The sequence below is a fragment of the Sorex araneus genome, chromosome 7 (assembly GCF_027595985.1).
Source record: "Sorex araneus isolate mSorAra2 chromosome 7, mSorAra2.pri, whole genome shotgun sequence".
NCBI lineage: Eukaryota > Metazoa > Chordata > Mammalia > Eulipotyphla > Soricidae > Sorex > Sorex araneus.
Window position 1 is genome coordinate 38,617,602 of NC_073308.1, and position 24,951 is coordinate 38,642,552.

General features: G+C 45.8%; 1 protein-coding gene across 1 annotated transcript; it reads left to right on the forward strand.

The window, feature by feature from the left end:
* The first annotated feature begins 2,539 nt into the window (after window positions 1–2,539).
* EIF2D (eukaryotic translation initiation factor 2D) lies at window positions 2,540–24,599 on the forward strand. The gene is made up of 15 exons (XM_004610058.2): window positions 2,540–2,795; window positions 3,665–3,855; window positions 5,012–5,095; window positions 5,559–5,649; window positions 8,813–8,920; window positions 11,136–11,365; window positions 11,764–11,881; window positions 16,136–16,181; window positions 16,606–16,709; window positions 16,832–16,981; window positions 17,318–17,407; window positions 18,918–19,013; window positions 20,262–20,382; window positions 23,068–23,242; window positions 24,416–24,599. Exons 1-15 carry the CDS (start codon window positions 2,740–2,742, stop codon window positions 24,484–24,486), a joined length of 1,731 nt encoding a protein of 576 aa, XP_004610115.2. The 5' UTR covers window positions 2,540–2,739; the 3' UTR covers window positions 24,487–24,599.
* The last annotated feature ends 352 nt before the right edge of the window (window positions 24,600–24,951 follow it).

Here is a 24,951-nt window from a genome sequence, read left to right on the forward strand (position 1 = left end):
GAAATAATTAATCTTCTGAGACATGGATGGTTCTACTTTTGAGAAGTTATATGAATATTTTTTTGTCCCATTTCCAGTCTGAAGTCTTCTTTAGGTTTTCCGTAGTATCATCAGATACCATAGTCTAGGAAAGTCAGTGAAGAAGAAAGGGGATTTTGAAAATCCCGGTAGATTGGTTTGAGCAGTCCTCCAAAGGAGATCATGACACACACAAAGTCTTCACTGCTTGTTGGAGTTCTCATGACATTTTCAGTTGGCTGGCTGGGAAGTGGGTACAGTTATTCTCAGAATGTGTGCTGTGGTATTGCTGGTCTGCCAACTAGAGACGAGGAACTCTGTCTTCAAATCCTCCTTATGGTATACTTCCTTTTGCAGGTACGGGCTTCCTAATATACATTCATAAAAATTCACAAATGTTATAGATTTATTGGCAATGTCTTAAAATTAGAGATCCTTCCTCTTCTATCTTCTTCCAATTTTCACATCTTAAGTAAAAGAATCAGTGTAGGATTATTTTCTGGGGAAATGTCTGAACTTCACCAAACTATGGCATTCCATATCTCAGAATGAATGTACTTTGAGTAAAAAACACTTGAGTGCTTGTATTAGTTATCAACCACTGCATAACTGGCTGTCAACAACTTTAAGAACTTATGAGATGAAGGATAAGATTGTTTTTGATATGTGTGTATATGTTGTGTGTGTGTGTGTGTGTGTGTGTGTGAGAGAGAGAGAGAGAGAGAGAGAGAGAGAGAGAGAGAGAGAGAGAGAGAAATGCCAACGGTTGAACCCAAAGCCTCATGCATGCAAGGCAAGAACTCTAATGCTGAGTTGTATCCCAGCCCCAAATTTAGGAGCTTAAAACAATTATAATCATTTACCATTTCATGGTTTATATAGGTAAGAAGCTCAGGAATGGAGAAAATATAGTGATATAGTGTGGGTGGCTAGTCTCTGTTCCATAGTGGCTGGGGCCTCACTTAGAAGAATCAAACTTGTGGAGTCTTGTCTAGGGCTAGAGAGATAGTTTCCAAGATGGCTCGGTTACATAGCAGGCAAGTTGGAGCCATCAGGTTCCTCTCTACATAGACCTTTTTACAGGTTTCTTGAAGTGACCTTTTAAGGTGCTGTCTAGCTTTCCCTAGAGCAAGAAATCTAGGAGACCAAATAGAAGCTGCAGTCTTTTATGAGCTAATTTCAGAGTTACCCACTGTCACTTTGGTCATTACACTATGGTTGCAGATTTTTGCCCTGATTTTATATGGGAGGGAACCATAAAAGGGCATGAAGATCATGTAAAGATTACTGAGGACCTTCTTCCAGATGGCTTCATAATCATCCTTCTGGCCCTTCATGATTGGTGACCTTCTTACATGCTAACCTCTCTCTGTAGGTATGCACAGCTGTTCCTCTCGGGGAAAACCCATCTCTCATTCCTGAGATTTCAAAGAAAACTCTTTCCGACTATTAATTGTAAATTCACAAAGGACTATGCACCATCACACATACCTCATTTGATTCTCAAGGAAAGTCACTAAGGTTATATATGACATCTTACATATACCTCTCTGAGGTGTATCATACAAAGAATACAAGCTCTAGGGCGAAACCAAGCCATATTTTGATCCAAATCTGTCTCTGATTTTTAAAATATAAGCAATAATTTGTTATTACCGTGCAAACACACAGACCCCCGAGCCCCCCCTCCACAATAAAGATTATTTGTAGTCTTTCCTCGTGATTTGAGAGACAAACCTTGGGCACGAGTGAATTCCCTGTTACCGTTATTACCGATCCTTGTAAATGAAAACAAATAGGGCACAGAGACTCTTGAAGCGAATCCTCCCCGAGGCCTCCTGCATACAACAAAATGTTAAGGATTTTAATAAAGAGGCAAAACGCAAGAATTCAGTTAACGTGGAACTGAACGAAACAGAGCTAGTAGAGCACCTACGCAACACACGATGCCTACAGATGCCTACAGAGTGGCAAAGCTGCTAGCTGCGGCGGTACCTAGACAGGCGCCACCCTAGTGGCAAAGCTGCTAGCTGCGGTGGTACCTAGACAGGCGCCACCCTAGTCATGCGCGAAGCTGGCGCAGAACCTGACGCTCTGGGATCCGCCTCTCCCCACCTCCCGCCTCTTGGGCCCCGCCTCCAGGACTCCGCCCCTCCCCTTGCCCCGCCTCCTCCACCCGGACCCTGCCTCCTACCTCCCTGACCCTGTATCCCCACCTCCCGAGCTCCGCCCCGCCCCGGGCCCCGACTCCCATCTCTTGAGCCCCGCCTCCAGTCATTCAGGCCCCGCCTCCAGGGCTCAGCCCCGTCCCCTTCCCCGCCTCCTCGCCTACCGGGCTCCGCCCCGCCACGGGCCCCGCCTCCATGGCCCCGCCTCCCGTCTCCTGAGCCCCGCCTCCAGATCCCGAGCTCCGCCTCCCGGCCTTCCGGGCCCCGCCTCCCGGGCTCAGCCCCGCCCCGGGCCCCGCCTCCCCGGCTGTCGGGCCCCACCTCCCAGTCCGGCTTCTCCTTTCCCCGCGTCGCCGCTAGGGGCGGCCGCTGCCGCCACCGCTGCGGTGGCCTCAGAGCAGGGCGGCCCGGGTTTCCAGCCGAGCCGCTTTCCGAGCCGGGCCTCAGCATGGCTGCCCGCAGGGCCGCGGGTCGGAGCGGAGCCACGCGCTCGCCTTCCTGACGGCCCCGACTCTGTGCTGTCCCCTGTCTTCCTCAGGCCACTTCCGCAGACATGTTTACCAAGGCCTTTCGGGTCAGATCGAATACAGCCATCAAGGGGTCCGACAGGTGAGGGAGGGACGGGCGCGCTCCCCCGCCAGGGCGCCCCGGCGTCTGGAAGGCCCGCCTCCCCCGGCCCCTTCAGGGGACAGCGCGGGGGCAGCGGGGACAGCGGGGAGGGACCCCGGAGGATAGGGGTGAGCTAGCCTCAGTCTCAGGATGAAATAGAAGAGCCCGACCGAGCGCCTCAACTCTCTTGGATACTCCGCGTTTGGAAGAAAGCGTGATTAATCGTCGTTTACTGGTTGCAGACTGTTTCAGGATGCAAAATAGTTTGAAGGATGCAAAAACTGAAGGAAACATGGGGCCTTTAACCCGCATAGAGCCTCTTGGGAGAGGTCTGTTGAGTGCCAGGTTATAGAAGGAACAATCGGTGTCTAGTGATCACTTCTGGCGGGCGAGCGAGAGGGAAGGGGAGGTAGCAGAGGATGAGGCAGCTGTGGGTAGGAGTACTGCGTCCTTTCGGACGGTACTGCAAATACAGGTAGCACGTCGGGAATTTAGGGACGAGTGTTCGAAGTGCACCAGGAATGAGTTGTCATTCTAGGTATTCTGGTACCACGATTTAATGATTAATTAGCTGACAGATTTGCCACGTACATGCGAGGAAAGCATGGGTCCAAGGGGTAAGTATGGACTGAATTTCCAGTGTCAGTCTGCTCACTGGAGCTCAGCCTTTCCTGTAAAATTGTAAAAACACACCCAACAGCATGTGCAAATAGAGGTATGTTGAATTGGATGGAAAAAAAGAGGAAAAGGTGAGAAGTGGGCATTTCTCTCCGGCCTTTGTGATTTGACAGTAAGCTCCTTGAGTTCTCAGCACTTATTGAACTTAAACCAAACAGCATTCATACCCAGTGTCATTGTCCTTTCTGCAGGAGAAAGCTTCGGGCTGATGTGATGACTGCTTTTCCCACCCTGGGAACCGATCAGGTCTCTGAATTAGTACCCGGAAAGGAGGAACTCAACATTGTAAAGTTGTATACTCACAAAGGGACTGCAGTGACTGTGTACATGAGTGGTGGTAACCCCATCCTATTTGAGCTGGAGAAAAATCTGTATCCAACAGGTATGACAATAGGTTGGAGATGGCTATTAGAGTCTTTTGTTTCTCTCTGTCAACCTGTCTTCCATAAAACAAGCACAGAATCTCCCAATGCTGTCTCAAAGATCTTTGTGGGGCTGGAGAGATAGTATAGCAGGGTGGGCACTAGCCTTGCATGTAGCCAACCTGGGTTCAATTCCCAGCACTCCATAAGGCCTACTGAACCCCACCAGGAGGGATCCCTGAGCGTCGGGACAAGTCATGTAAAAACTGGTTCTTAAAACTTCCACTAGTTGGGCCAAACTAGTTCAGTGGGTAAGGTGCTTGCCTTGCATACTGCTGACCCAATTTTATCTCTGGCACTCGCTATGGTTTCCCTGAGCCCTACTGGGAGTGATCACTGAATGCAGAACCAGGAGTAAGCCCTGAGCACAGCCAGGTGTGGCCAAAAACCCAAAATAAACCGAACAAACCTAAAAACAAACAAACCCCTGTTCCTTGCAGGATTTTTAAAAAATGCTGAGGCATTCCTGTGATAGCAAAGTATTTGGATTAATTGAACTACATGCCCAGTCTCTCAGTGGTATGCTTCAGTGGAAAGCTCACAGGGATTCTGTCTTTGTCTCTCACTGTCTCTCTTTGTCAGGAACAGTGTCTCTTTTTCTTTTCTGTAGCCTTGGACCCTCACTTTTTCCTTGGGGCTTTGGTTGCAACAGTGCATTGTGGTTTCCCCAGACCATGCCTTGCCCCATCCCTCTTTGATGCCTTACAAATATGATCCATTAGTCACTATGGAGACAGAGGGATTAAAAATAATAAACATAGGAAAGTCTTAACATTTTTTTCAGGCTGATGTGCCATTATTGAGGTACTTGCTTATGAGGTCATAAATAGCATCTTCATTGGGTTTCTGTACCCACTTACATCCATCATGGCTATTTTTACTGTTGCCATCCAGATGGAGCAATCTGGAGATCGTCTGAGTCTGAAATGTCAAATTATCCTGTTTTCTCTGCTGTATTCAAGAGGCAAACCTCTTTGGCCTTGCCCTCACAGATTCTCTCTTTGAGTCAGGTTTCTCTTCTGTATGTTCATTAAAATGATTGTGGTGTTTGGTTTGCCAATTCCCTGGGGGAAGTGACTTTTTGGCAGTGTTTTTCTGGGTTTCTTTTTTGGACAGTGTACACCCTGTGGACTTACCCTGATCTTCTCCCAACCTTTACAACATGGCCTCCAGTGCTTGAGAAAATGGTGGGGGGAGCAGGTAAGATGATTTTCTAATGTTCTGACTGAAACTCATAGTAAGAAATAACGAATTTATTAAATGTTCCCTTTCCTGTGTTTATATGGTTAAAAAAATGTGCATTGCATTCTCACTTGACTGGTTTCTTGAGCTCTCTGGGCCTCTTCGACATTGTTGGAAGGCTTAAATAAATTATGTGAAAGTACTTTGTGAAATGCCAGATACTATACTTTAAATCAATAAGCTCAATGTAGGAAGCCAGGATAGAGTAGATCATGGAACTGACCCCTTTGCTTGGTGTTTTAGTTTGACCACTTTTCTCAAGAGGAAAGGTCTGATATTCAGGTTCCCATTTTTAATTTTCATTATGAATAATGTATTTGGTACTTAATAAGTGTTTTGTTGAATGCATGAATAAATGATGACGTAAATGTGGAATTAGAGGGAAGCATAATGTAGGTTGTGATGCTTATATTTGCTGCAGATTTGATGCTGCCTGGACTAGTGGTTCCCCCTGCTGGTCTGCCTCAGGTACAGAAGGGAGACCTCTGTGCCATTGCTTTGGTGGGAAACAGGTACTGTGCCAACCAGCTGAGACTGTGGGGGAAAAACTAAGGTAAAAGAGGGGCATGTGGTGGGGAACAACAACTTCCAGTACACATGGGTAAAGTATTAAATGGAAATAAAACCCTGGGTTCATCTGGAAGAAGCAGAGAGTGGGCCCAGGGGAAATGACAGTGAGCTGGTGGCTTGGTGCTTCTGGGCTGAATGAATTTGTTGTTGCTGCTGCTTCTCCTTTCAATTATTATTATTATTTATTATTATTATCATTATCATTATTATTGTTATTATTTTGGTGGGGAGGTTGCTTCAAAGACGTGTTCAGGAAGCTCAAGGGTCCATTCCAGTGATTTCCAGCCAACCAACTTGTGATTCAATGCAAGGGCTAGAGGATATAGCAGATGCAGTGCTCTGGGGTGCTAGGGATTACCTGGGCCACCCTGGTAGTGCTTGCAGATCTCTAGGACTGCACTGGTATTGCTCAGAGGCCTCCAGGCCTGCACCCTGTAACGCTAGACGACTTTGTGGTGCTGGGGATTGAACCTGGGTATGGAGGCAAATACAAGGTAAATGCATTTATCCCTGGACTGTCTCTCCGTCCCAGTGTGGATATTTTTCATGTTGGTAAACACAGATACACTGAGTCTTTTTACCAGCTCTGTGTGATAGGAAAGGTCCTCTTGTAATGGACTTTGTGGTTGCCTCCAGTATTTTGCAAGAGTGAATACTACGAAAACATTAGACTGAAGATCATCTGTATTTTCTGATTTCCAGCAGAAATGTTGTATCACTTTTCACTCTGCCTAAAGGGTCTATGAAGTCATTTTCTTACATTCTTGTGGCACTTGATATGACGGTCATTTTTATTTGTATGATTCTTACGAAAGATGTAATTATTCTTTTTATTACTCATTGTTACTTCGTTGCCCCTTTGATAGAGGGAAGGGGGATTGTAGGTATGAGAGGTGTTTAGATATCTTTTTGCTCCTTAGGTTCTCCTGTTTTCCTTTCAAAACGAAGCACCTTCATGTTTTCTTTCTTTTTTTTTTTAAACCTTATGTAAAGTGTGTTGGAGGCATCATGCAGTTAAAAATAATGACGGCGTCATTGTTTCTGCCTCCCCACACCACACATTCTATCTGGGTTAGGGAGAACTACATTATGGTTGTTTTGACCTGTTCAGTTTAACCCAAGGGGGAGTACATGTAGGGCTGGAGGCAGGAAGGATGACTGTAACAGGGTTTATTAAAATTAGAAGTCATATTCAAGACTGAAGTTCTTTTTTTTTTGCTTTTTTGGGTCACACCTGGCTCTGCACTCAGGAATTACCCTGGCAGTGCTCAGGGGACCATATGGGATGCTGGGAATCGAACCCGGAAAGGCCACGTGCAAGGCAAACGCCCTACCCGCTGTGCTATCACTCCAGCCCCAAGACTGAAGTTCTTGAGCCACTTTAAGAACACTTCTAGCTGTTGAAAAATAGGAACTGTCTTTAGAAACCAAGAAAGGAGCCAGATTCAAAGTTTCTGTGGCAGACCGTGACCTATTGGCATAGTAAGTAGAAACAGCAGGTTGAGCCTAGTTCGTGAAGTTCAGGTGTCTGGATATCTACCCTTGAAGTTTCTCCCGTGGATATAGATTGCTTTGCTGTGTGTCCCCTATTATAAGCAGACTTAGAGTGTCGACTGGCAAAGCCTCCATCTGGGCTCTGTAGGTTCTTGTAGTTACTATAAATATGGTTGTTTTATATTTTGTTGGACACTAAGATATGCCTAACAGTGAATCAACCTTGAAGGAACCTCTTTAGCTTGCAGCACTTCCCTAGAAAACCCTCCGCCTGATTTATGCATCTGAACCACCTCCCTTCTCAGCTTCTTCATAGGGTAACTATACTTTCCTTAAGAGAGGGGAGGTTGGCCAGAGCATTAGTACAGTGGGTAAGGCACTTACCTTGCACGCAGCCAACCTGGGTTCAACCCCTGGCACCACATTGGTCCCCTGAGCCCCGCCATGAGTGATCCTGAATGCAGAATTAGGAATAAGCCCTGGGCGCTGGGTGTGACTCAACAAACCAACCAAAAAATAGGAATGTAATTTATATATATTTTTAAAACTATTTGTATTTATTTTCTAATTAGGCTTTTAGGACATAGTTTTAGCTGCCTTTTCTTTTCAACAGTAATGTCTGGAGACATTATTATTATTATTATTATTATTATTATTATTATTATTGTTAGAAACTTACTTAAACATCCTTTTAAATAAAGGATATACAAAGTTTTTCGTAATTGTTTCAGATATTCAATGTTCTAACACCAATCCCACCACCAGTGTGACCTTACTGCCACTGTTGTCCCCAGTTTCCCACCTGTCCCTCAAGCCTGCCTCCTTAGCAGGCAAAACCAAATTTACTTTATATTGCTTGTTACAATATATATTTCACAGTGGTGTTCCTGAAGTCTTTGAGGATGTGTTGAGCTGTTAGGTGCTGTTGAGCCTTCTGTGTTACTGTTTTTGCTCATTGAGCTCAGTGGGCTTCTATGCAACTTTTCCATCTAAGTTGCTGTGCTCCTATTGGATTGTCATTGCTGTGAGACTTGGAGGTGTTGCAGCCACTCTAGGAGCTGTGGAAATGGGATGATTCAGCAGCATGGCTTCTCTGCCACTTGTATGACAGAGGAGGCCAGGCGTGGGTGAGTCCTGGGCCTTCCAGCAGGGTGGGGACCTGTTCCACCTCCTTCCGAAAGAGGCTCCAGAGATCTCAGCTCCAAGACCTGACCTACCTATGGCGACTCAGCCATGGTGTCTCTCCAATATTGTTCATTTATATTTTTGAAATGAAAACAGTTTCTTTAAGTATCTTTCCTTGTCCTGCCTGGATATAATTCAGAATAGGGATCAAGCAAACAGACTGCTAAGGTTCAACAAAGGAGTTGCGTCTACAGAAGAGGTAACTTCTGCATAGGTGAAGGACTTTTGAAATCCTTCTGTTTGGTGAAGGATTTTTGAAAGTCATCATTGATAGTAATCCAAAGAAAATTGAATGGACTGGGTTTAATTCTGTGGATGCTTTATATTTGTAACTGGGTACTTTTAGCACATGTGTGGAGAGATGGTCCTGACATCTGCCTTCCCAGAAGACACCCATGATCCTTGTCTCTGACCTCCTCTTCATAGAGCCCCAGTCGCCATTGGAGTTGCTGCCACATCGACATCTGAGATGCTGACTGCCAACCTGAAGGGAAGGGGCTTCTCTGTGCTCCACACCTACCAGGACCACCTGTGGTGGGTTCCATCTTTCTTCTGCTTTACTGAGGAGGGTTGAGAGGGGAGAGCACAGGACCTGAGAGTCCAGAAGTGAAACTTTTGGTCCTTACTGTATTCTTAGGCATGGTGCTAACCCCAGACTCATTTCCTTGTTGAATGTGGAGCAGTTATTACAGTTACTAATTTAGGTTTGGGGTCACCCAGCGGTACTCAGGGATCAATCCTACCAGGGTTTAGGGGATGATGTACCAGGGATTGAAGCTGGGCTTCCTACAGGCAAAGCATGCGCTAGCTTTATGAGCTATCTCCCAGCTACAAAATATTTTTTTGTTGCTTATTCAGAGAAGAAATTAGAATTTGACTATTTTCTGGGTGGATTGTATTTTATAGGCCTGGAAGAAGGCTTTAGGGATTATCTGCTTTGTCCCTCAGCACCGTATCTTGATTTTCCTCATTCTGGTCAATCTGACTTTGTTTGCCCTTCACATTTTGGCTTTTTTTTTTTTTTTTTTTTTTGCTGTATGATGAGGGCTCTGGGCAGTTTCATTTCTAAAGTCAAATTTATCCTCAGGCTCCAAGCGAGAGACTTATTACTCATGTTGTACCTTCTCACATTTTGGAGCTCCTTTTCTTACAGTGGCAATTACTTTTTCCAGCCATATAACATCAATCTATTTTCTGATTAGTCTTTGTCATTCTAATAGAAGAGCAAATGGAGATTTTCTCAAAAGCACTGATCTTTTGTTGTTGTTATTTTTGGGGCCACATCTAGTGATGCTCAAAGGTTACTCCTGGCTCTCACTTAGGAATCTTTCCTGATGGTGCTTTGGTATGCCAGGAATCGAACCTGAATCTGTCACATGCAAGGCTTGTGCCTTACGTGCAATGCTATTACTCGTCCCAGCACTGGTCTTTTGTTGTGACCTGTTCTTTCTCTCTCTCTTTCTCTCTGTCTCTCTTTCTCTCTGTCTCTCTTTCTTTCTTTCTTTCTTTCTTTCTTTCTTTCTTTCTTTCTTTCTTTCTTTCTTTCTTTCTTTCTTTCTTTCTTTCTTCTTTCTTTCCTTCCTTCCTTCCTTCCTTTAATCCGGGACTCCCACATGCAAAGCACGTGCTTAGCCCTTTGCATGGTTTGTCAGTTCTGCTTTGTAAGAACTCTCATCCTATATTTTAGCAGACATGTGAAGGCTGCGTATTGTTATTTGTCTGCATCTATAGTCTGGGCAACTCATCAAAATTCTGTAAATTATCAAAATTGCTTTATTAAAAGTTTTATTGCTCCTTCCATCCCTTTACCCTTCTCTCCCCCGCCTCCCTGTACACACATACTTAGAATAGTTAAGGTATTTGACTGATCAGACTGGCCTAAACATACTCTCTGGCTCTGTTAATAATACTAATGAATCTTGCCATTATTAGCTGAAACTTGTTTTATTTCTATAATCTTGATTGGAATAAGACTTTTCACTTTCACCTCTCTGCATGCTTTCTGGCATCATAACTTTTTCTCTCTTCCTAAAGGCTCAGTCTCTGTAAGTGAGATTGTATTCCAATTTAACATAGCAGTCTTTGCTTTTGTACTCCTTAAGGAGATTATGTGGAATTTTTTTGTTTGTTTGTTTGTTTCCTTTTTGGGTCACACCCAGCGATGCACAGGGGTTAGTCCTGGCCCATGCACTCAGGAATTACTGCTGGGGGTGCTGGGGGAACATATAGGGTTCTGAGAATCGAACCGCGGGTTGGCCACATGCAAGGCAAACACCCTACCTGCTGTGCTATTGCTCCAGCCCCAAGGAGGTTATGTGTTTTACATTTTGTGCTGAGACTGTATTTCACCAGACTAAAACCGCAGATAGGTTTGAAATCTTGATTTTATTATTTCATTCAAAATATTTTTATTCCAACTGAAATAAAGGCATACTTTTAAGGGGTGGGGTCTTACAAATTGCTTCCCTCACCCCCGTCCCCATCTTTCTCTGTCTTAAGCCTGTCTATTGATAATACTCATTCCTTGGGGATAGGAAGGAGGCCAGAATTGTTCTCCCAATTTCAGAGATGAGGAAACTGAGGCATGGCACTGTCCTGGGCTCAGAATCCGAGCTTTAGTAATTGAGAGAGAGGGCAGGCTCTCTGCCTTCTAAATGCCGATTTGCTTTGGGACTTTTGGCTGTGCACGTGGCCAGGGTTGAAGAATTTTGTGGTATTGCTTGGCGTTCCTGACATAAGATTTTTCCAGGCAATCTGGACACAAGTCCTCGCCACCCTTCATCGCGCCACTGACCCCAGATTCCCCAGAACTCAGTGAAGAGAAGGGGTCTGCCCATTCAGATCCCACCCTGCAGGAAGCCATGAGGGGCCTGATTCTGGAGGGAGAGGAGGAGAAGAATGGAGAGTGTCCTCAGACCTGTGCGGTGGAGTCCCTGCCAGAAGCCTCAGAAGAGCCTACGGACAGCAGGACCCTTCAAGGTTTGGCTGTGGCTGTGGGGCTGTCTCCCTTCGCCCAGTTCAGGGAGAAGCTCTGCTCTGCTTCTGCCTCCGGCAGCACAGACCTCTGGGGAGGGGAGTGGCATTAGCCTTTGCCTGAAGTCCTCTCCACGTAGCGCACATTTCTCGGGAGCCAGTCCGACCTCATCTTTGTATCCTTGTTCCTAATGGTGTAGCTTGCGGTCTTATTGCCTCTCTGGGGCCAGCCCTTTGTAAAGGCTCAGTGCTCAAAGAGTCTGAGAGCTTTGGACCCTGGGTATGGGTTCCACAGGAAGTAAAAGGGTGGGAAAGAGGGAACCGGGGGAGGGGGGTGTGTTTGTTACCCTGTGAGGTGCATGTCTGTCCCGCAAATGTTGTGGCTCCTGGTCTTTCCTTTGCAGAGCAAATGGACGAACTGTTACTGCAGTGCTTCTTGCATGCTTTGAAGTGCCGCGTCAAAAAGGCTGACCTCCCTTTGCTCACCAGCACACTCCTTGGCAGTCACATGTTCTCCTGCTGGTATGAAAGGCGTGGTGGGGGGAGGGGGGCTGGCCCCAGCTGATTCCTGATGGTGGGACAGGTTGGAACTCTGAATGTTGAATGGGGCATGTAGGGAAAAGGAAGCAATGGGGGATTTATCTGGCCAATGAATTAGGTCCTAGGTTATTTATTTTTATACATTTAATTTTGTGGTGCCATGAGCTAAACTCAGGATCTCCTACCTGCGAAATACCGTGTATGAGACTTACTGAGTCTCTGTCCCGCTGTCACTCTACCATTGAGCCATATCCCCAATCTCCAGCTTCTTAGTTTTAAAAATGCAAATTGTAAGACCAACGTGATAATTAAGGCACTTGCCTTGTATGCAGTCGACCCTGGTTCCATTCCCAAAGCACAATATACCCTGCCCCCCACCCCCAGCACTGTCAGGGGAGGAGCACATGAGCACAGAGTAAGCCCCATGAATAAACCCTGAGCCACTGCTGGGTATGGCCCCAAACCCCCCTTTCCCAAAGGCAAATTGTAGACAGTGAAAAGGTATTGAGGAAATGGAAGGTTGCAGTCACCAAGATTTTTTTTTTTTTTGGATTAGTTCTTTTTTTTTTTTTCTTTCACCAAGATTTTTGAGTCCTGCTTCTCCTGTGCTGATCCCAGACTGTCTCTTAAATTTTTTTTTCCTTTTATTTAAACATTATTGTTTACAAAGTTGTTCACAATACATTTGTTACAGGTGTTCAGTATTCCATCAACAATCCCACCACCAGTGTGATCTTCCCATCACCACTGTCCCTATTTTCCCAACCACTCCCTAAGCCTACTCCCTTAGCAGGAACAAAATAATTTATTTTATATTGCTTATTATAGCTAGCACTGGAGCGATGGGACAGCGGGTAGGGCGTTTGCCTTGCACGAGGCCGACCCGGGTTCGATTTCTCCGTCCCTCTCGGAGAGCTCAACAAGCTACCGAGAGTATCCCACCCATATGGCAGAGCCTGGCAATATACCCGTGGCATATTCGATATGCCAAAAAAAACCAGTAACAAGTCTCACAATGGAGACATTACTGGTGCCGACTCGAGCAAATCAATGAACAACAAGATGACAGTGCTACAGTGACAGTGCAGTGCATTATAGCCAGCTAATGGAATTATAAAAAATTACTTTAGAGGGCTGGAGCAATAGCACAGCGGGTAGAGCATTTGCCTTGCACGCAGCAGACCTGGGTTCGATTCCCAGCATCTCATATGGTCCCCTGAGCATTGCCAGGAGTAATTCCTGAGTGCCGAGCCAGGAGTAACTCCTGTGCATCGCTGGGTGTGACTCAAAAAGCCAAAAAAAAAAAAAAAAACCCAAAAAAATTACTTCAGTAAAAGAAAATTTATGAAAATTGTTAAATCTCACCATGGGGTCCTTAAGTTCTTGACTGAGGATTTACTAAGGTATTTGTTACTAGCTGAGCCTTTGGTGTGGCAAATGCATCCGCATGCTCCAGAAACTCCAGGATATTTAACTGGGCTGTGGATTTTCATGGCAGCAGTCATAAGATGTGGGTGTAGCTGCTATGGCTTCCGGAAGTATGGGTTGGGGGAGGCTGCCTGCTCCCACTCTGAGAAGATCCCAGAGTTCTCAGCCTGAGGACTAATGTACCTGGAATTTTCAGCAGTTTGGCATCTTTGCAGAGATTCTCCGTGAAGCTGTGGACTCTGGGCAGTTCGCATGTCAGCAGCTGTGGGGCTGTGAGTGCCGCTGCGGAGACCTCAGCAGGGCTGGGACTCAGCCCATCCCCCTCCTAATTGCGCTTCAGAGTTTTCAGCCGGGAGACCCGGTGTACTTGTGGATTTTTGTGGCTTGACGTGATCTCTTCCAAGATTCAATCCTGGGTCTGTGAAGCTGATCCCAGGCTGTCTCATCGTCTGGCAGCACGCCTGGCTAAGAGGGGCGCTGGCTCCCCTTTGTCCAGAGACTATTTGTGGAACTTTTACACTCCCAAAAGAGTAGTAGATGAGGATAGATTGTATCAAGAGGAAAAATCATTGTAAACCCTCCTTCCCCATTCCCACACTAGAGCCAGCAGGACGGAGTACCGCATGTGGGACCTTTGGAGGCAGAGCCGGTTCAGCTCGAATGCTGGCTCCCCGCAGTGTTGGTGCAGTTTGAATTCAGACTCATTTCTGGGCTTCTCTGAGCCCTAAAGTCCAGCACTTGTTGAATTGCTGTTAAAAGAACCTGATAGAATACTAATCATAGTATTAAGAATACTAATGTCAGAATGTTTGCTCATAGGTTGTGTGTGTGTGTTTTTTTTTTTTTTAGAATTTCACTGTTTTTTATTTTAAATTTGTTTTCTTTTAAAATTTGAAGTAATGTCTTAATTCCCTCTGCTCCCCCTTCCCTTGGCTCATATTGTTTTGTTGATGTTGTGATGACCCTCCGGTTACAGTGCTCTCCAAGGTGTTGTACACGTGCTCCCTGGGGGCCGCCCTTTTAATAAGGCCCACCAGTTATGGTTGTGCTGCTTAGGGAAGGTGGGGTGGTGACAGTGGTGCTCACACACATTCTCATCAGGGGCCACGCTTCCCAGCTGTGTTGCTCACACATCTTTTAGTTGTGGTGCTCACTGGGGGGTCTGAGCCCATTGTTGTGCTTATACACACCTGGCTCTGCTAAAGCTGAAAATCATTTGCAGTAGCAGGGATCACTACACAACAATTAATTTTTCTTTCTTTTTTTTTTTTTTTTATTGGGGTGATAGCCAGTGGTACTCAGGGGCCTTGAGATCTACTCTTTTCCTCTTTTCTTTTTTCTTTTTTCTTTTTTTTGCTTTTTGAGTCACACCCACTGATGCACAGGGGTTACTCCCGCCTCTGCACTCAGGAATTACTCCTGGTGGTGCTTGGGGGACCATATAGGATGCCGAGGATTGAACCTGGGTCAGCCGCATGCAAGGCAATGACCTACCTGCTGTACTATTGCTCTAGCCCTTGGGATCTACTCTTGACAGTTCTCAGTCTGGCAGTGCAGACCTGATGGTTTCAGGCCCAGCACTGTGGTGCATGAATCCAGTGATGCTGGGGACCATCAGGACCACCCTGTCAGTGCTTGGGGATCAGCAGGGCTAGAACTGGCAGTGACTGGGGTCAGCAAGGCTATATTGGTAGTGCTCAGGGGATCATGTGGTGACTGTGCTCAAACTCAGAGCCTGATGACACATGCCAGGCATGTCCCTGCTCTTTTGCTGTATTTATTTATAATTATATTTATTTTTATTATTATTGGGAAGGAGGGGTTGGCTTATACCAGGCTGTGCTCAGGGATCACTCATGTGGTTCTGGGATTTGAACCCAAGTTTGCCACTTGCAAGGCCAGTGCCTTATCCTTCGGCCCTTGCTCCAATTTTCAGAAAGTAGATTTACTGCGATGCCTTTCATGTTCAAGTGTGGGCTTCGGGAAGGCCTATCCAAGTGTGGGGCCTGGAGTGTGGTGGAATTCTTGGTAGTTTGTCCTTATCTTTATAGGGAATCGGGAAAAGGGTCTTGGAACACACCCTAGGATAGGGTTTCTTAGCTTAGGGAGAGTTCTGGAAGGGTTCTCTGTGTATCCAGTTGCCATTATTTGTCACAGTTTGAAAAGCAGGTGTAAGTTCTGGAGAAAGGAAAGAAATGATATCGCTTTCTTCAGGAGCCTCTCCGTGAATACTAATAGCTCTAGGGTAAAGAGTAACAACTTTTCGAGAGTAAATATTGAAATATTGTAGGTTTTGCAGGTTATATAATCCCCATTGCACCTCCTTGGCGCTGCCACCGAGACGCTAAGGCCACCGGAGACCACAGATGCGACTGTGCAGGGGAGTTTGTGGTCCTGCTCTAGCCCCTGCCACCACAGAGACTTTGGTGTTAGAAAGGTTCACCAGGCGTAAACTTTTGAGGTTGTCTCCTTCGAGAGGATTCTAAAGTTCTCTCTACCGCGGTAGTTCCTAGCCACATGTTGCTATTTAAATTTAAATAAATGAAAATGAAGTGAAACGTAGCACTCAATTTCTCAGTCCCAGTGCTCATATTTCACATTACGAGCCACATTTGGCTAGTGGCTGCGGTAATGACAGAGAACCTTCGTCTTTACTGAAGCATCTGTTGGATGCTGCCAGTTAGTCTCACAGCGACTGCCTGTTTGACCACAGGGCGGGAGGCCTGGGGAAGCAGCCCTCCTCAGAGCCAGGCAGGCGCTACCGCTACTGCTCTGGGGGTTTAACTTGCCTTTTCCATCTGCCATCAGCCCTGAAGGACAACAGCTGGACATAAAGAAGTCAAGTTACAAAAAGGTAAGCGGTACCTTCTCTGCACAGCCAGCCCGACGTGCAGGGCACGCAGCACCTGGCTGGACAGGCACGGAGCCAGCCTTGTTTCCAGGGCTGGAACGAAGCTTTCTGATTTCTGATATCCCCCCAGGGCTAAGGTGGGGGAAGGATAAACTCCCCCAGCAGAGACAGTTGGGTGGGCTCCCGTTCCCCTCTCTCCTATCAACCCTCTTCTATTTGATCCTAGCTTTGCCAGACTACCACTTAGTGTCCAGTGTCTTCCCTGTTCTCGGGTAGGGGCCTCGGAGGGGTCTCTGAGTTGACGGAGGGCAAGGACTGTTACACATCCCTCCCCAGGACCTGCCTAGCCCAGTGTCCAGCACACGGAATGTGCTTAGTATGTGTGTGGAATTGATGAAGTCCCCTACCACTGCCCTCTCTCCCTTAGCTCTCTAAGTTCCTGCAGCAAATGCAGCAGGAGCAGATTTTACAGGTGAAGGAGCTGAGCAAAGGGGTGGAGAGCATTGTGGCTGTGGACTGGAAACACCCGAGGTGAGTGCAGGGGGGCCTGCTCGCTGGAGCCAGCGGGCCCCACACGACCTGGGCCACACCCTGGGAGTTCCTGAGACACGAGTATGAAATGTGTTTTTTTCTTTCCTTCTGCTGGGTTTTAGGATTACATCTTTCGTCACACCCGAGCCCTCCCCGACCTCCCAGACTATCCAGGAGGGTAGCAGGGAACAGCCCTATCACCCTCCAGATATAAAATCCCTCTACTGTGTCCCAGCCAACATGACCCTGCTCTTCCAGGAGTCTGGTCACAAGTGAGTTTCTGGAGAGCAGAGCCCTGCTCTGCCTGCTTGGTGTTCTGGCCTGTAGTTCTTAACCCGACTAGTGTTCCGTGACGGGCAAACGTGTTCTACTCTGGTCTCCTTTCCTCCTGGATCCTCCTTAAGCCTTCTTCCCCGGGGACATGTCTCTGGACTCTGAGCAAGAGAGGAGGTCTTTTCTACCTGTAATTACTCTCCACACAGTCCTTGCAGTCCTTGCTTGCAGGAAAAAGGAAGAAGAAAGAGGAAAAGGTGCCTTGCAGGGCAGGGCATGAGTCTCGGTGTCTGGAGTTACTCCAGCCCTGCATGAACCATCACTTCTCCTCATAGGAAGGGGAGCACGCTCGAGGGCAGTGAGGTCCGATCAGTCATCATTGACTACGCCAAGAAAAATGACCTGGTTGATGCAGATAACAAAAAGTGAGTGTCTCTTTAATTTGATGTAGTCTCATCTGTTTATTGTTCCCATTGTTTTTGATATGTGCCATTCTCACTGGTGTGACATGGTATCTCAGTGTTGTCTTGATTTGAATTTGCTCAATAATAAGTGATGGCGAGCATTTTTTCATGTGCCTGTTGGCCACCTGTTGGTCTTCCTCAGAGAAGTCCCTTCTCCCCATTTTTTGTCAGGGTGTTTGGATTTTTTGGTTGCTGATCTTTGTGAATACTTCATATATCCTGGATGTTAATCCTTTATCTGATATGTTGACCGCAAATATTTTCTCCCATTCCGTTATCTGTCTTTTAGTCTGCGTTTCTTTTGCCACGCACAAACCAACCTTGAATAACTTTGTAGCTCATAGTGCTTTAATAAAATAAAATGTGGGAGGGAAAAGTGAGTAAATGGAAGCTTGGGGTGGGGTCTCTCTCTTGTGAAGTTTTTCTTTTTAGCAGACTTAGAAAAACTTGTTGAAGTCTGTGATGGAGGAGAGTAAAGAGACCAAAGCCTTTTAGAAATGACCAAGATCAGTATTTTCTTAGTCATGGGGGTGAGTGCCTGGCATTACTCTCCAGGGCAATCAGGTAGTTGAGTGTGTTATCAACACTGATAGTTGACTGAGCAAATAGCTCCAACATACCCATTATTGATTTTCAAATGCAGATGTTTTACTGAAGTCATACACCTTTTGGTACTATTCTGTATTTTCTGAATAAAATGAAAGGCATCTCAACACTTTTACTTATTTTTTCATCTTATTTAATTTGCTTTTAACTTCCAAAAAACAGCCATCAAGAGTCTAACTAGTCAGAGTAGCTGAACTGAACCAAGATTCTTGGTCTTTGGATGACATCTCCCTTCTCCTCCTTTCCCCTCTGCCTCTTCTCCAGAATCTGGCTGTGGGAAGGTGCATTTACACCTCCTCCCTGCCTCATGCACTGTGTTCTCACCATAATCCTGATGACTTGGATGACGCGTAAGAGAGGGATCCTAAATTGACCTTTGGGTCATTAATGGCAGGGATTTCTTGTCCTTTTTTTTTTTTTTTTTGTGTGTGTGTGTGTGTGTGTGTGTGTGTGTGTGTGTGTGTGAAGCAAGAAAGTTTTATTAAAACTTGGACGGAGTTTGATTCCTCCATCCCTCTCGGAGAGCCCGGCAAGCTACTGAGAGTATGCCACCTGCACGGCAGAGTCTGGCAAGCTCCCCGTGGCGTATTCAATATGCCATAAACAGTAACAACAAGTCTCACAATGGAGATGTTACTGGTGCCCGCTTGAGCAAATCGATGAACAACAGGACGACAGTGTGACAGTGCTACAGTGCTACAAGATGTGAGAGAAGAGAGGAGGAGAAGTCCATATTTGAGAGAGAACACAGGCTTCCCCCGAGTAGAAATAGGCAAGCATTGAGATAAGTGAGTTACCTGTTCAAGGGAGAGCATGGACTAGAAGAGCAAGCAGGCAGTAAAGAACTGTTCTTCTTCCTCTCTAGTCTTGTGAAATTGGATCCTATCCTCTGTGACTGCCTCTTAGAGAAAGATGAACAGCACAGAGTCATGAAGCTTCCCTGGGATGGTCTGCTGACTAGGTAATTATGGCTATCCCTCTTCAGTGCTCTCTCCCCTCTGGTTAATATCTATAATGTTGTACTTTTATTCGTGTGTTGGGGGTGGGTGTGGTAAGGGGTGTGGAGGTTGTCTCCCGAGAGCCATTGCTAGCAATACTTAGCCCACCGGGCCAGTAGTTCTGTGCAGGAACCCCACATTTGGTATAATGCCAGGCCCTGTCCCAGCAGTGCTTGGGAGGTCATGTGTTCCAGGGGTCCAAACTAGGTGCACCCTGATTGTATCGTGTCAGAGTTTACAATGACCATGTTTTCTCTCTAACTTGTTCTTTAATTCATACCTGGTCGATTAACATAAATACAGGTTTAGGTAGTTCTGATCATTTGAGCCAACATAACTTCAGATGGAAAAAGAAAAGGAATATTAATCGAAAATAAGAACTTCAAAAAGATTTAGAAGTAAAAGAAGGTATGGGGGAAAGAAATTCCAACAGAAGTAAAACTAAAAAGAACATTTGTTAGGAATTAGCAAACTGGACCAGATCTGCTGCCTCTTTTTGTGGATAGGTTTGTTGGAATGCAGCCCACCCAGTTTGGTTTTGGGGCCATACCCAGAGGTCCTCAGGACTTACTCCTGGCTCTGTGCTCAGTGATCACTCGTGGAGGTGCTCAGGTTAGCCACGTGCAAGACAAGCATCGTACCCACTGTACTATCTCTCCGGCCCCCAACCCACCCACATTTATATTTTTTTGCTGAGCCACTTGAGCTGCTATGGCAGAGATAAGTAGTTCCAACCTGAAAGAGTTACCAACTGGCCGTGTAAGAGAAAAAGTCGGTCCTGATATGTATATATGGAAAAGTGAAGGTGGCTAGATGCAAGGTGGTGTTCTGGAAAAGCTGCATTACTGGACCACGTGGGAAGATGAAAGCAGCATTCCCAGGCCCGGGGAGGGGTCCTGGCTGAGCAGTACACTCCCAGGGCAGCCCAGGGCCATGGTCTGAAGGCAGATGGGTGTGGAATCACAGACACTCCTTTCCCCGATAAGGTGGGCCTCAGTGTGGTCTGCCCTTGGGGGAACTTTTAAATTCAGAAATTCTGAGAGAATTGGTCTAGGATACAGTTCCCCAGGTGATGAATGAGTCTCCCGTGCAGCGAGGGCCTGTCACTCCTTGCAAAGACAGCTCCATCCATCCCCAGCTCCTGAGAGCTCGAGTGTGAGGCAGTGGTGTCTGTTAGCTCTCAGCCGGTTACTCATTAACTACTGTTTCAGGTGTTTCCAAAAACTGCAGCCTGCCTACCAAGTGACTTTTCCTGGACAAGAGCCTGTTGTGAAGAAGGGGAACATTTGCCCAATTGACATCTCCCTGGTACAGAGGGCTTGTAACAAAAAGGTGATATTTAAAAAGCCAGTGATTTATGTTTCTGCTAAATAAAGGGGAGGGGTTTAGTTTGGCTGCAAGGACCTAAGTTTTGTTTTGTTTTTTGCTTTTTGGGTCACACCCAGTGATGCTCGGGGTTATTCTTGGCTCTGTGCTCAGGAATTACTGCTGGCGGTGCTTGGGGCACCATACGGGATGCCAGGGATGAGCCTGGGTTGGCTGCGTGCAAGGCAAACACCCTACCTGCTGTACTACCGCTCTGGCCTTTTTTTAAAATTTATTTTATTTTTATAAAATTGTTCACGGTAATTGATTACATTCAATGTTCACAGTAATTGATTACATTCAATATTCCAGCACCAATCCCACCACCACTACACCTTCCCACCACCGTATTTCCAATTATTCCACCCTGATCCCCAAAGTCTGCACCCAGAGCAGAACCTAAATAGTTTTATTTTGTATTGCTCATTATGAATATCTGCTAAAAATGATCCAAAAATGTTTCTTTAGAGGAAAGTGTGTGGAGATTGTTGTATCACCCTAGAGCCATTAAGCTCTTGTATAGAGTATGAGATGTCCATACTCCAGGAATTCTAAGATTTTAAATAGGGTGATACAGCAAGAATTAAACTTTTAACTGGCTGGTGACTTTGGAGTCCAGAGATATCTCTGCAGAATGTTACTCTCTTCCTCTTCTGAGGTTTATTTGTGCCTCTGTGAATCATGGCCGTTAATGAGCTTATATGGTGCCAGAGGCAGTCGTGGGTGTGACTGCTAGGCTACCAGAAGCACAGGAGATGGGAGGAGGTCACCAATTCCTGACTCAGTGCAAACCTGGGTTTTTCAGCAGATTCACTCATGGATGAGGCTCATCCAAGCCTGTGGAGATCGACTGTGAGCATGGCAGTGATTGAGTTCTGGAGGTTTTTGGCTGCCAGGGCTCTTTTGGGGCGGGTGGTAGGATTCAGCCGCGCCCCTCTGGGTTGCCCCAGATGAGACAGTCTGATGTGGGGTCCAGTGGCATCTCAGCAGTGTGTTGCTCTCTTCCAAGGTTTATTGTGAGTCAGAACCTGAGTTTTATTAATGGGCTACCCAGGTTTGTGTGGTCTTCTGGTAGCATCAGTAAAACTAACCCCTCACTGAATGTTCTCTGCATTTTGTGCTAGGAAATGCACCGGAGCCTGGCTTTGATTTTCTTAAAGCTGTGTCATGGCACTTCAGCTTTTATTTTTGCACAGTGAAAATAGCTAGCAAAATAATTGCTGAAGGAACCGAGTTTTTAGCTTGTCCACACAAAGCTAGAGATGACAAGCCTTATCTGTCCTCTAGCCTGTGAAAGTGAGTTAGTCGGTAGGCCTTGAGATGACAAATAAGATTATGGAGTGGAAGCAGACAAATGAGTACAAATACTTCGTAATACTATGTGGTTTTGAACATGGACTTGGAGTTTGAGACCTTGGGTTCAATGCAGCTATTGCCTCACTGCTCAAGTTACTGTCTTTTTTACCTGTTTCCTTATGTGAAAAATGAGGCTACTGCCTACTTTGTCTACACTGTGGAGATCGAGTGAAGAGATACATATGGGTAAAACACTTAGAATAGTACGTGGCCTATGCATTATTAAGAACCAAAATAAACCTTAATAATTAATCATGGCTACTAATGTATAATTATGTGCCAGACTCTGTACTAAACAAGTTCTATAACAGCTTACTTTAATATTGATTTTTAAAAACTAATAACAATTTTCTAGAATTGGAATTGTTGCTTCCTGAAATAGTTGTTTTCTGCAGGTCTGCAAAGATCAGGTGATCTAATAAGGGGACTATTGAGATGTAGCATTAACCAGGTAGGGGGTGGGATAGATATGATCTCTAATGTTTTACTTATTATTTATTTGAGCTATTGGGTCACATTTATTGGTACTGAGTGACCATTTCTAGTGGTACCAGGGGGTCATGCATTATTGGGGATGAGAGGTCATATTCAGGGATACACATGTATTCCAGCCCTTTGGGTGAGCTCTCTGGTCCTCTAATGCTTTATTGATTCTAATTTTCTCTGGGGTTTTAGTCCCTTGACAGTTCTTGGGTTTTAAAGAACCAAGGGGAGACTTTACTTTTAAAAAATAATGTTTTTCTTTTTTAATCTCAGGTTTCATATTTCCCATTTGTGAAATGGATGAATAAAGGACAAATACATGTGTTACAACTAGATACTTGTTATTAGGGAATTACTGATCTTTTTATAGGAGTGATGGTGGTTTTACTTTTTGTTAAAAAAAGCGTTTTTATCTTTTCGAATTTTATGATGAATTTTTTATAGATGAAATGTTCTCATATCTAGGAGGATTTACTTCAAATATGGGCATGAAAGGGTGGATGGGGTAGCAAGTAATCAAGGGGGACCCTAAGTTGCAAATAGTTTACATTGGCTATGAGCACACGGGAACTCACTTTATTTATGTTTAAATTCTCTACTATAAAAAAGTACGTTTTTAAAAGTCTGTATGTGGGACACTAAATAGAAAACAATGTATTAGATGGGTGGAAAGAATATATAAGCACAAGAATAAGTCACTTGAATGAAGAGGTGTGCTCACAGGGATTGTGAACATAGGTGAGGCTAGGCTAGGAAGGCCCTCTGGAAGGGCCAGCATCCGGTCTGCACCAACTCAGTCTTCTGTTCTCCCAGGTGACCGTGGTCCGGAACTTGGAGGCGTATGGTCTGGACCCGTGCTCAGTGGCTGCCGTCCTCCAGCAGCGATGCCAGGCCAGCACCACTGTTGCTCCTAACCCTGGTGCCAAGGATAGCCTGCAAGTCCAGATCCAGGGAAACCAGATTCATCACCTCGGCCGGTTGTTGCTTGGTGAGCATCCCTCTAAAGCGGCAGAGACCCTGGTCTATATTGAAAAACTCCTTCCACTGACCAGCTCCCTCTAGTTATTGATGTGTGTGTATGCATAGATACAGATATTTACAAACATGTTTAGACATGGAATTTTGGCACGTACTGTTTGAACCATCTCTGTGGGCTCCCAGATTCACTGCTCTCTCTGCCATCCCTTTAGAGAACACTTGTTGAGCACCCAAACTGTGCTGGTTCCTTTGCTAGACTTTTCTGATCCCTCAATGATCCCTCTTTACGTTTCACAGCTGAGGAAACAGGTTCAGGGAGCCTCAGTACCTTGCCCTGAGGTGTTTAGCTGCTGAAGTGCAGCTGGGCTCTGAACTTCAAAATTAATTCCATAAATCATCAGACCCGCAGGCCTCCCATGCCGTCAGCTTGCTGTTCACCAAATAGACCACACACCCACAGACAAGGATGCTTTGGCTTCTTCTGCTCCCTCCCTGAGGCTGCCCCCCACAACTTTAGTCTGCCTGACCTTAAAGACACGCTCTGTCATAGGCCACATTTTTTTTTTTCTGTGCTTCCTTGTTAAATTTCTATTTTTTAAAATGCTCCTTCCAGTTGTGTTGGTTAGTTACAGTTTCTGCAACTTGGCTCATCTTTTGGAACATTCAGCTAGACAGAGGCCTTGAGCAAAGACCTTTCGTTGTTTATTCCCCTTTCATCCCCAAGGCCTAACATAGAGCAAATGCTCAGTAAACAAATTTATTTCATGGCCCAAAATGATTAATTTGTTGAGTTGAGCCCATTAAGCCAAGAACCCCATATAAAGACACAAAGACAAACATGTGACTAAACACAGATACACACATCCTCAGCAGAAAGTTGTCAGTGCCCAGGCACTGTGAAAGTAGCTCTCAGGGGAAAATGATGCACAGACTTAGCTTTGTGGTGAAGGAGCGGTGGAGTCTGAGTAGATCACATGATGGAAACTGACCAGAGGTCTGAGAGCAGGAATGAGAACTGAGACATAACTCTGTAGTGTGAGGGGAACCCAGAGGGGTGGGAATCCCAGCTGTGTGGATCAGGGCGCAGGAGGCCAAAGGAATGACATTGTCAGACAGAGGGAAGTGGGGCAAGGGGGACAGGAGAACTGTATCCCCACTGAGCTTTTTGCTTTTTGGATTCTAGAAGAATATCGACTCCCTCGAAAACACATTGAAGGCCTCGAAAAGGCCCCCAAACCTGGCAGGAAGAAGTGAAACACACAGTGGACCCTGTGAAAGCCAAGCGCCATCTGATGATCTCGCAAGGATTCAGCTTTTACAAATAAAAAATATAATTCTTTACCACAATAAATTTTTATTCTCATCTAGTTTGGACTTCCCTCTTTTTTCTCCATTTAGCTAACATGTTGAACTAAATTTTTAAGTCTGAAGCACTTTGTCTTTTTTTTTTTTTTTTTGGGGGGGGGGCATCACACCTGGTGTTGCACAGGGGTTACTCCTGGCTCATGCACTCAGGAATCACCCCTGGCGGTGCTCAGGGGACCATATGGAATGCTGGGAATTGAATCCGGGTCGGCCGCATGCAAGGCAAACGCCCTACCCGCTATGCTATCGCTCTAGCCCCACTTTATGTCTTTTTTGGGAGGAAGGGAAATGCTGGGGATCAAACCCCAGGACCTCAGACATGGAAGACATGTGTTCTACCACAGAGGCACGTTC

Coding starts and splice junctions, on each gene's coding strand:
- EIF2D (XM_004610058.2), top strand. CDS start 2,740: ATGTTTACCAAGGCCTTTCGGGTCAGATCGAATACAGCCATCAAGGGG. Junction 11,366..11,763: donor GGACAGCAGGACCCTTCAAG/GTTTGGCTGTGG, acceptor TTTCCTTTGCAG/AGCAAATGGACGAACTGTTA. Junction 23,243..24,415: donor CCTCGGCCGGTTGTTGCTTG/GTGAGCATCCCT, acceptor TTTGGATTCTAG/AAGAATATCGACTCCCTCGA.